The sequence below is a fragment of the Neomonachus schauinslandi genome, chromosome 6, assembly GCF_002201575.2.
Source record: "Neomonachus schauinslandi chromosome 6, ASM220157v2, whole genome shotgun sequence".
In the NCBI taxonomy this organism is placed as follows: Eukaryota; Metazoa; Chordata; class Mammalia; order Carnivora; family Phocidae; genus Neomonachus; species Neomonachus schauinslandi.
The window spans coordinates 118,041,282-118,053,807 of NC_058408.1; the positions used below are offsets into that span (position 1 = coordinate 118,041,282).

The 12,526-nt window shown below is 36.0% G+C and overlaps 1 protein-coding gene across 3 annotated transcripts in view; it reads left to right on the plus strand.

Moving 5' to 3' along the window:
• KIF20B (kinesin family member 20B) overlaps positions 1–10,607 on the plus strand; it is a 76,491-nt gene extending 65,884 nt beyond the window's left edge. For 2 of the 3 annotated variants that reach the window (XM_044916546.1, XM_044916547.1), the window contains 5 exons: positions 772–969; positions 3,693–3,794; positions 4,191–4,341; positions 8,391–8,533; positions 10,360–10,505. In XM_044916546.1, coding sequence (XP_044772481.1) covers positions 772–969; positions 3,693–3,794; positions 4,191–4,341; positions 8,391–8,533; positions 10,360–10,437 — 672 coding nt within the window. In that variant the 3' untranslated portion in view covers positions 10,438–10,505. Of the gene's footprint in view, positions 1–771; positions 970–3,692; positions 3,795–4,190; positions 4,342–8,390; positions 8,534–10,359 lie in introns of all 3 variants that reach the window. The other variant, XM_021699976.2, reaches the window with a different exon arrangement.
• The last annotated feature ends 1,919 nt before the right edge of the window (positions 10,608–12,526 follow it).

Genomic DNA, 12,526 nt, shown 5'->3' on the forward strand with positions numbered 1-12,526 from the left:
CTGTATATTCTGTAGTTTTGGGGAATGGTTTTGTTATGCTATTTTGTATGTTTTTCTTGCCTTCATGAAATCAGTATGCTCTTTTGGGCTTAAAGTCTAAAATGATTCATTCATGTAGCTGATAGTTGATTCTGGGAACTCAGCTGGACCTATATGTAGCCTCTCCCTGTGGCTTGGGCTTCTCCCAGCACAGTGGCTGCATTCTGAAATGAGGCATTTTGAGGGGGGAGTGTCCTGAAAGTAACTTTTCAAAGAGGACAGGGTGGAAGTTACAGCCTTCTTATGATCGAGCCTCAGAACAATGATGTTATTTCCACCACATCCTGTTGGCCTTGGAAGTCGTTAAGGACAGCCCAGATTAAAGGAAGGGGAATGAGACTCCATTTCTCAATTTTAAGCCAACTTTAATCTACCTTTACTAGGGTGCTTATTAAAAATCCTAGACTCTTTCCTAGGAGATTTCTGATTTAGTAGGTTTGTGGTAGGGTCCAAGAATCTTTTAAACAAATTGTCTGAATTATTCTTATGATCATACAAGTTTGGGAAATACTGATCTCTATTTCCTTGGATTTTAACATATCATGTAAAAACCTGGAGAGGGTAGATGGTAACTCCATCTTTCTGTCCTTGCTGTGGTTAATTTGACCCAGCACACTTTTAATCTTTTCCAATTCATTGTCTCTGATAGGTGTTTGAAAGATTTAATGCTTTGCAATTCATAAATTCATATTCTGCAAATAAGATTCGTTTTTCTTTTTAATTCTGTTGTAGGATGGCTCTGTAGTCCTTGACTCTTGTGAAGTGTCAACAGAAAATAATCAAACCACTCGATTTCCAAAACCTGAGTTAGAGATTCAATTTACACCTTTACGGCCAAACAAAATGGCAGTGAAACACCCTGGTTGCACTTTACCTGTGACGGTTAAGATTTCCAAGGCCCGGAAGAGGAAGAGTAATGAAATGGAGGAGGTAAGTACTTAACTATAATGAGTGAATTTAACAAGCAAACCTTAAGCTTAGTTATTATACATAATTAAACTTCTATACTGCCCTCTTGTTCATAAGCACTGCTATTGGAGACCAAAATCATAATTTGTGCCCTATTTTATACTCCTTAAGAATATTATTGTAGTCTAATAGTCCTTAAACAAAAAGCTTAGGGTTATTAAAACAGCCCTTGTTTCATTGAAGCTGTGATAGGTCAAACTATGGTGGATTTCACTGGCAAGCTAGTTCAGTATACCAGTCCTGTTCAAACTTAGTGACTTTCCCTCCAGTGAAGAGGAAAGGGTTGATAAAGAAATTAGAGAAACCAAATGGCTAACTTTCTTGAGTATAATCTTTGTTATTTAACTAAAATCTTAGCTCTCGGGACGCCTGGGTGGCTCAGTCGTTAAGTGTCTGCCTTCAGCTCAGGTCGTGATCCCAGGGTCCTGGGATCGAGCCCCGCATCAGGCTCCCTGCTCCACGGGAAGCCTGCTTCTCCCTCTCCCACTCCCCCTGCTTGTGTTCCCTCTCTCTCGCTGTCTCTCTCTCGTCAAAAAAAATAAAAAATAAAAATCTTAGCTCTCTATGGTTATAGTAGGTTTTGGAAGAGAGATTTTTTCTGTCAGCTGGTATATTAAAATTTGGGCCTCTATTTAGTGGTAGGATACAAACTCTTTACTACTTCCTCCTGTAGCTTTCTGATTGTAGAGTTACCAAACCTTCTGCCATATCCTAGCCAAGCAGGTTATAAACTTTCTCATTCTGTTTTCTCCTTTTGGAGATAAAGGATTAGAGATAATAGGTTTAATTAAAATGCTTAGCTTTTTTTCCACATGTGGTGGATACATAATAAATGCTAATATTTATTTTAAAAAGTAACTTTTTTTAAATTTAAAAATAATTATAAATTTTTTTTAAAAATAATTTTTTTTTTAATTTTTTTTTTTTTTTTTTTTTTTTACCTCTTTAAAGAGTAGTATATTTTCAAGCTGGTGGAAGAGCAGAAATAGTATTAACCATACTCCTGAGGCTCTCTGTCAGGTAATAAATTTGCTGAATGGGTATTATTTATCATCTTTCCTGCTACACCTAGAATACCTTTAGTGATTGTTTTGTAGAGCCTTAATTTTTATTCAATATTTATTTAATTTATATTTAATAAATTTTAGATAACACTAACATAGTATTTTAATTTCATTATGATCTATGTTGACTTTTCCATGATTCATTCTTTCAAGGAAAAAGGAAAAATTGTTTGTGTACTCAGAAGGTTAAAAAGCAATTATTTTATTTATTTATTTATTTTTTTAAAGATTTTATTCATTTATTTGAGAGAGAGAGAGCACACATGAGAAGGGGGAGGGTCAGAGGGAGAAGCAGACTCCCTGCCGAGCAGGGAGCCCGATGCGGGACTCGATCCCGGGACTCCAGGATCATGACCTGGGCCGAAGGCAGTCGCTTAACCAACTGAGCCACCCAGGCGCCCAAAAAGCAATTATTTTATTCATTTTACTGTTGGTATATACTCCCCATGTGTTTTTCAGAATAGATATACAGACTGGTATAGATAAATCATGTAGAAACTTAAGGTTTTTTTCTGATTTTACTAGCTCTTCACTGCTCTAATAAACTGAGTGTTGTAGGTCCTCATGAAAACAACTTATAGAATCTATAGTGCTATATATTCTAATCCAGTGAGGACTCCATAGAACTCTTTATTGCACACTGCAAGTATGATGGAGTTACTACTCTTCATTTGTTTTCCATTGATTACCATCTGTCTTTCCCCTTTGAGGAAGTCTACTTCTTTTTACCCTTATGACTTCTGCTTTGTAACTTGAATTCTGAGGTTCAGGCATGATCTTTTCTTTGTTTTTTTTCTTGCCTTTTTTTTCCTTTTATGCTTATAATCTTTGGTACAACTAGGATTTCTATGAGTTTGATTCAGTTAATATACTACGAGAGACTTTGTCCTAAGAGAAGTTATGTGAGAGAAAGAAAAGTAATATGTCATGCCTATTTAGTAGGGAAGATAGATTATATTTCTTGATTTTAGCATTTTGCCTGTGCTTATACTGAAGATTTTTACTTGTTCTTGTTCTGCTTTGTTTTTGATGCTGCCAAATTTCACTTAGAGTTCTTAAACATAGATACTCTGCATGTTTTAGGAGTTGGGGAAAGAGTAGATGTATTGCTATATTTTAGAAATGGGGTTCAAATAAAAGATGTTATCGCTTCTACTATTTCCTATTTAGCTTATGTAATTTCATTATTTATGATGTGTGTGAAAAAGTCATACCTTCAGTCATGTTGCAATATATGTGTGTATTAAATCCTCACATTGTACATCTTAAACTTACCTGTGTTTTATGTCAGTAGTACCTCAATAAAGTTGGGAGAAAAAGTCATACCTTCGGTCAGGGTTTCTCAACTTCAGCATGACTTACATTTGGGTTTATATACCTCTGTTTTGGAAGGCTCTCCTATGCATTTAGAAGGGTGTTTAGGAGCCTCTATCGCTAGTTGCCAGTAAACACCTTCCTCCCCCAGCAATGACAACCCAAAATATCTCCAGACATTGTCAGTATCTCCTGGGGTCAAAATCAACCCTAGTTAAAAGCCATCATTTTTTTTTTTTTTTTTTGAGCCTAGAGAAAGAAAATACTGTTAAGAAATTAACCAGTGCTGAAATTCATTAATTTTAGGACTTGGTGAAATGTGAAAATAAGAAGAACGCTACACCCAAACCTAATTTGAAGTCTCCTGTTTCTGAGCATAGAAATTCTTCTGTCAAAAAGGAACAAAAGGTTTGTCTTTTAATGTGTTCAGAATTGACCATTTTCTTAACTTACATTTATAAATTAGAATATAGAAATAAAGATGTCAAAGTTGATCAGTAATTGCGCAGAAATCCGGTTTTGTCCGATTATAACTCATTTATCTTCCATTTCTTATTCATCTAATTCAGCTTAGAATATAATCTTTAGCACTGGGCCAGCAGCAGACCCCTCGATACTTCTGAGTCAGTCTGTCACACCCATTTTGCCATTCTTTGGGTCTTTCATCCTCTCCTCATATACTTAATCCCAAGTTCCCTGCCTGCAAATTTGTGACCTGTGTCTGGGCTCTTTAATTCAGCTGTGGTTACAACTATTTCATTCTAACTTTTTCATCGACAGTAACAAAAAATGTTTGTTTTTTAGGTTTCCACACGTCCAACATCTAAGAAAACATACTCTTTACGTAGTCAGGCATCCACAGTTAGTACAAATGTGGCCACTAAGAAAAAAGAAGGAACATTACAGAAATTTGGAGACTTCTTACAACATTCTCCAACAATTCTTCAATCAAAAGGTTTGCAGAAAACTAAATGACCTTTTATGTTAGGTGTTTTCTAATATCTGATTAGTGTGTAAACTCAACAACCGTGATTATCATAGTTCTAATAGACATTGTCCTATGTCGGGTACCGTGGGAGGGTGCATGAGAGGATGCCATGCTTAGATTTTCACCAGAGTGGAGGAAAAAGAACCATATGTAAGTACAGTTGACCCTTGAACAACATGGGTTTGAACTGCACAGGTCCACGTTTTTGTGGATGTTTTTTGTTTTCTTTTGTTTTTAGAGGTGGGGGCAGAGGGAGAGGGAGAATCCCAAGCAGGCTCCATGTCCAGTGTGGAGCCCGACAGGGGGCTTAATCTCACAACCCTGAGATCATGACCTGAGCCAAAATCAAGATTCAGAGGCCTGACTGACTGAGCTACCCAGGCGCCCCGTGGATGTTTTTTGATAAGTAGTCACTGTAAATGTATTTTTTCTCACTTATGATTTTCTTAATAACATTTGGTTTTCTCTAGTTTATTATTAGAATTCAATATATAATACATACAAAATGTGTGTTAATCAGTAAGAGTTGTTATCAACAGTAGATATTAGTAGTTAAGTTTTTGGAGGGTCAAAAGTTGTACTCAGATTTTTGACATTATGGGGATGTCAGCACCCCAAAGCTCTGTGTTGTTCAAGGATCAAATTAATTCATCCAGGGCAGCCTGCTTAATGTAGTTACAGAGTTCCAGGCAAAGTGCTATGATAGTATTGGAGGGAAGAGAGCTATTTTGATTCAGACGCGAAGGGAAAATTTTATTTTTTTGAAGAGATGGGATTAACTCGGGTATTGAAATGTTGGCAGGATTACACCCTCTAGAGGTAATCATTATATTATGGTATATATCCTTATAGTATTTTTTTTCTATGCATTGACAAACATTACTCATTCATGTATATCAAAAATATGTATTTCTATAAATATCTATTGGGTTTAGTTGCTTCATGCTTTTTTCTTTATAATGTAAAACTTAACCATATTAATTATCTGTATATAAAAACATACTAAGATATATATTTTCTCTGTACACATGCCTAAACACAAACATATATTTATATGTACACACACGCACACGCACTCACACACTCCTACTGGAGGGAACTGTTTTAACACAGGCAGAGTACCAGCAGAGTGTAGGGCATATGCAGGGACTTTGGGGTAATAGTATACATCTGGCATGGATAGTGTGGAGAGAGCATTGGGGGTAAGGGGCAGGTGGTGGAGTGGATTTTCAGGAGATTGCCTAAGTGGTGGCCGTGGGATAAATTAGAGACTAGAGGTGAGGAGAATGGGGAAGGAAAGGAACTAAAGCAGGGGACAGTTGAAGTGTAAAAACACTTTGTATAAAAACTTACCACAGAGGTCCCCAAACTTTCTTGGTTCACAGTGCCCTTAATGTCTCAGTGATTTTTTTTTTCATTGTTCCCCTACACCCAGAGAAACACCTAATATTTTATCCATTAGTGCTAAGGGCGAACAACCACTGAAAATACAGCTTCTGAAAATCAGGGTTGCAAAGATATGTCATCATCAAAAGGAATGTAATGTGTTATCATTTGAAACTATGAACTACCTTAAGCTATTGTGTGTCGCTGTTTTCTTTGAATATTTAAAATATTTCGAGGTGCTCTTGTGAGTTTGCTGTAGTATGTCTTAGTGCATAGCTTGGGAACTTCAGACTTATCAGACCCCATTTGTATATATTTTTCAAAAAAATATGTACTTTTTTAAAAAGTATAATTAGTATACGCATAGAAGATATCTGGAGGGACACATAGCAAACTGTTAAATGTCTAAATGTAGAGAGGCAGGACTTGTTATTTTAGATTCTTAAGTATTTTATTTAAATTATATTGATTAGCTCTTACATAGCAAAAGAAAATAGGTTTTCAAGGAAAGGGAAGTACCCATCTGGTAACTGACTCCCTTACTTGGTTGACTTAGCTCTTTAACAGCTTCCCTACCTGTATACCTGGTGTGGGTTTTTTGTTTTTTGTTTTTTTTAAGTTTATTTATTTAATCTCTACACCCACCATGGGACTTGAACTCACAACCCTGAGATCAAGAGTCACATGCTCTTCTGACTGGGCCAGCCAGGCAGCCCTAGTGTGGATTTTTAAAAATTTATTTCTAGGAGTATAAGATACCCGTATTTTGGATTATAACTACATTGTATCTGTTTTTGATCACTTGGAAATGTAGGGGAAAAAAATAGAGATTCATTTTTAAAATTCTCCTGTTCTTGATAACCACTGTTATTTCATTCCTTCGTTCACTGGTTTCCCAACTTTTCCCTCTTGTCTATCTCCTGTCCATCCAGTGCATGGCTGCCAGTGATCTTTTCAAAGTGCAAATTGAATTATTTAAGCTATAATTTTTGTTTTCTTATCTTTTGCACTACAGTATAAGCTTCACGAGTGCACTGTCTGTGTGGTTCCCATCCTCAGCTCTTAGTACAGTGGCTGGCACATTGTAGTGAGGGGTTTGGTGGCTCCTGGCCAAAATCCTATGTGTGACTTTTTTTTCTTTTCCGGCCGATTGTAGGCAGTTACAAAGGCTTTACCTGTTAGGCCTCATGAGGAAAAGCTGCCCTCCCCACACCAAAGGAGAGCAGTCTCTGAAGAGAGTTACAGTCAAGGACTCAGGACCCTGGCCAGCTATGCCCTGATCCATATCTGTAGTCCTAGCCAAAGTGCCTTCATTCAGAGCCTCTTTACTGGGGGGCCTTTAGCAGAGAAATTCCTCTGGCACCTCTGCCTAGGACCTTCTTATGACAGGAAAGGGGAGGGAACCTTGAAGACACTTTCTCCTCTGACTTGACTTTTCCACTCTTAGCCCTTCCTTCTGGCCTTTAGCTCTACGGTCCATAAAACTGCAAGTGCAAGAGCTTTTTGTTCAGTGCTTCCTTGGCAAGGGGCTAACCCCACTTCTGTGCTGATCCTCCTGACCTAGACCACACATGGGGAAAGATGGAAAGTGGGGGTGGGAGTTGGCACCTTCTCAGGTTTTGCCTCTTGCTTATTCCACTGCAGTAAGTTAAAGGCTTAAGTGTTGCTTTCATTTTGGCTTATTGACTTTAGCTGGCTCCTCTGACATTGGGCAGCTCAGCTCTTTCAAGCCCAGCTTAACCCTTGACAAGTAGACTTTCAATTTAGCATATTTCCTTCAATGTTTTTCCTATTTAAAAAAATACATATAGGGCGCCTGGGTGGCTCAGTTGGTTAAGCGACTGCCTTCGGCTCAGGTCATGATCCTGGAGTCCCTGGATCGAGTCCCGCATCGGGCTCCCTGCTCGGCAGGGAGTCTGCTTCTCCCTCTGACCCTCCCCCCTCTTATGTGCTCTCTCTCATTCTCTCTCTCTCAAATAAATAAATAAAATCTTTAAAATATATATATATATATATATAGTTGATATTATATGTATAAGGATTTTCTACTCGGGGTTTCCCAGGTGGAAATATGTTTTCTATTAAAATCAGTATGTACCTGTTGAAAGACAAACAAATGTATAAAGTAAGATTTTAAAATTTTTATTCCACTTCCCAGAAGCAGTCAACTATTAACAATTTGATTTACTGTGTGTGTGTGTGTGTGTGTGTGTTAACGATAAGCAAAGGGTTCACAATTCTAAACTACTTTCACTTAATATTTATTGTGGATATCTTATCAGTGCTGCTGCATGGTCCAGGCTTTTTTGCATAACAGCATAAGCCTTTTCAAGTCATTAAAAACACCTGAGTTTTATCGGCTGTACTATAATTTACCAAACCTTTTTTGACATTAGCCAAATGATGTTTTATTTATTTGCTTTTTTGTTTTTGCTGTTCATCATGATTCATGTGTTTATGAGACATTTAATTTTTTCTTTGTGAATTGACTATTCATGTCCTTTCACCATTTATAAGTTGCAGTGCTTTTTCTCTTTAATTTGGTATGTTTTTCTTTATTAAGGATTTCAAACCTTTCCAGTTAAGAAGTTATTTATTTCAGGATTTAAATAGTATATATTTTTTCACAGCAAAGAAGATAATTGAAACAATGAGCTCTTCAAAGCTCTCAAATGTAGAAGTAAGTAAAGGAAATATGTCTCGACCAAAACGGGCCAAACGGAAATTGTACACAAATGAAATTTCATCTCCTATTGATATATCTGGGCAAGTGGTAAGCTACTCTTTTTGGCTTTCTTAAAAGTAAAACTGTTCATGTTATTTTAATTTGGGAGTATTCATAACAATCTGAATTTTATAATGGTTTGAATTTTTATTCTTTAGATCAGATCTTTTGGAATATGCTTTAAATGTTATACTTTTGCTATTTGATGTGTTAAATCTGTAATAATTGTAAGTGCTGCATTAATGTATACAAGTGTCACATATTTACATTTGTAAATTAATCAGAAATTTTAATTCCATCTGTAGAATTATCACTGTTTAGTAATTTATTTGCTTCTAACACCTATTTTTCTTACTAACTTTATTACAAGAGTTGTACAAATCTGGCCTAAGTGGGCCCGGTAAAAATGCAGAATTGACATTCAGTCATTTCCTCCCACCTTTCCTCTAAGCCTTCCAGGTTCTTTTAAGAAAAGACTGTAGTTTGTCATCCTGACTCGATGACTCATTCTCTTCACTCAGAACAGTCTGTGCTATTACAGGGAAAGTTCTAATTTTCCATCATGCTTGCATTTGCCTAGTGGATGAAAGGGATGGTAGAAAAGTAATTTAAGGAGAAGCCTTCAACAGGAAGTGGCTGAGAGAAATCAGGGGAGAGACCTTCTGCAACAGTAGCTATCAGATACAAGACACTGAAAGGAAGGTGGTGAAGAATTAGGGTCAATTAGGACATGCTGTTGGAAATACTATTCTCTTGGTCACTTTTCACTATCTGTCTGATTAATACATAATTTCTTCCCTTGGCTGAAGTTCTTCCTTTTCTTAGTTGCAATATAATGCTCTTTCTACTTTTCTAAGTTATATATAGTAGTCCCTTATCCTTGGTTTTGCTTTCCATGGTTTCAATGTCCTGTGGTCATTGTGGTCTGGAAGCAGATGATTCTCCTTCTGATATATTGTCAGAAGGTCAGTAGTAGCCTAACACTGTGTCACGGTGCCTACACGTCATTCACCTCACTTCATCTCAACACATAGGCATTTTATCATTTCTCATCATCACACGAAGAAGATGGGAGAGTACAGTATGATAAGATATTTAGACAGAAGAGACATACAACATTCACGCAACCTACAGTATATTGTTATAATTGTTTTATTAGTGATTGTTAATATAATAATGTGTCAAACTTCATAAATTATACTGTATCATAGATATGTATATATAGGAAAAAACAGTAAACATAGGATTTGGTACTGTCCTTGGTTTCAGGCATCCACTGGGCATCTTGGAACATAAGCCCCACAGATAAGGGGGGATTATTGTACTTGTTGCTGCAAAAGATCTTTTCTTAAAAATTATTTGAGGTACTTGCCTCCAAATATTTCAGTAATTACTTCAAGCTATATATGTCCTGAATTCAATATAGGGTGTAGATTATTTTAATCCTATGTTAGGCAGTGTTGAAAGAATCTTTACAAAATCTATTACTTTAGACAATGCTTTTTATTATTTTTTTATTTTTTATTTATTTTTTAAGATTTTATTTATTTGACAGAGAGAGACACAGTGAGAGAGGGAACACAAGCAGGGGGAGTGGCAGAGGGAGAAGCAGGCTCTCCGCCAAGCAGGGAGCCCGATGCAGGGCTTGTTCCCAGGACCCTGGGATCATGACCTGAGCCAAAGGCAGACGCTTAGTGACTGAGCCACCCAGGCACCCCTAGACAATGCTTTTTAATAGATTAGTATACTTCTAGTCTAAAAGGACAAAAATATTATAATGTACCTATTATTCCAATTATTAAGCACCTGAATATATCTTACTAAATTATAAATAAGGCTTTATTTATAAAATGTTATGAAATTGTTAATTTCAGATTTTGATGGACCATAAAGTAAAGGAGAGTGATCATCAGATTCTGAAACGACGACTTCGAACTAAAACAGCTAAATAAATCACTTACGGAGAATGTTTTAATATAAGTTTTATGTTCATAATCATTGTAACTTGCATCCTGACTTTTCAAAGATAATCGTATATATTATGATGCATTAAATCCTGTGTATACATTGCTATTTTATACATAGTATAATTTTAATTCAATAAAGACAATAAGTCAACAGCCCCATTTGTTTACTTTTCTAAGACTTTTTTATAGTAGTTTTTTTTTTTTTTTTCTCTTTTTTTGAGTATAGTTGACACACAAGGTTACATTAGTTTCAGGTATACAACTTAGTGATTTGACAAGTTTATACATTATGCTATATAATGGTTTTTCAAACTGTATTCATTTTCCTTTTATCATAGGCATAGGATCAGTGAGGATCCTAGGAAAGATGCTGTTACTTCTGTTTTATTTTTTTACACCTATCATAGGTCAGATATTTGGTTTACTTACATTTAACAGTGTCTTATGGATTGTTTTTTATTCATTTGTTAGGAAATACAACTGATTTTACGTGGCTGTTTGGATTATAGCTAAGATCCAGGAGTAAGTGTGTACAGGTCTTCTAGTTGCCAGAATTTGTAGGCACATAATTTAGAAAAGATCTCAAGTATTTAATTAGAATGTCTTTTATTTGTTAGTGAGCAAATAGAGTTGGCTTTCCTATTTTTTCGGAACACAGGAGATCAGAAGCAGAAAGAAAGGAAGCATCTAGAGGCCGAAAAAGCACAGCTAGTTAGAAAAAATAGAATTTCAGACCTGGAGGGACCTTAGAAATGCATTTTCTTAATTTTACAGATAAGAAAACTGAGACCCCTAAAGTTTACTTTTCTCAAGATCACACAGCTAAGGTTTATTGAGCTGTGGTTTAAAACCAGTAAGAGGCAAAAACCAAAGCAGAAGTCTCAAGAATTGTTGCCAACTGGGGCTTTTAAATCTAAGAGCATACATTTATATATGTAAAACCTTAAAGGTTTCATTGGATTTTATCATTGTTTATTTTATTATAATGATGACCTTGAGTCAGGGAAAAAAGTTACCTTTAGTGTCTTGTTTAAGAGATACACCATGTTTAGGGAAAATCTCCATCAAAATAGTTCATTAAAACTTTTTAAGCACTAATATATTTTTTTAATGTTACCTGGTTTCATTATGCTAAAAATAGATACACAGTTGATCTTCATTCACCGATTAGGTTTGCAAATTTGCTTACTTGGGAAAATGTACTTGTCAGTGCTCTAGGCACTTTTGTAGTCATTCCCAGACATGTGCAGAGTGGCAAAAAATTTGAGTTGCCCAACATGCATGTTCCCACCTAAGGTTGAACAAGGTGATACTACCTTCTTGTTTCAGCTCTCAGAGTGTAGAGTGTCCCAGAATATAGACTGAAATCAAGCCTCAACAAGATTTGTGAGGGAGGCAGAGTTTACCAAAGTAGAAGGGCTTGAGAAACACCTTGTGCTTTCCAAAGATTCATACTAACAAAGCATAAAACCAAACCCACATAAAATTGAAAGTAGTAATCAAAATGCCTCCTGGAACAAAAATCAATACCCTTCAGAGGAAGATACAATACAGAGTCTCTGTAACGTATGTTTTATAATGTGTGATACAGAGTCAAAACAAACCTTGACATGGCTTATGTTGAATTTTGCAAAAAACTTCAAAGCAACTCTTAGGGTATGTTCAGGGATTTAAAGGAAATGTCATCTTAATGACTATCGACATAAGGAATCTCAGCAGAGAAATGGAAAATATAAAAGATAAAATGGAGTTGTTACAACAGAAAAGTAAAATAAGTGAAATGAGAGATATACTGGATAGATTTAGCAGCAGAAATGTCAGAAGAAAGTGTCAGTGAACTTGAAAACAGATCAATTTAAATTGCCCAAACTGGGAGAAAAGAGGTTGAAGAAAGAACAGAGCCTCAGGGTCCTATAGAACAGTATCAGATGGATTCACCTGTAATTGGAGATTCATAAGGATAAAAAATGAAAATAGGGCAGAAAAAATATATCTGAAGAAAAATGGCCATTTTATAAGTTTTATGAAGAAACACTGGCTTTGAATCTCTGTAAACCCCAATAAAGATAAATCC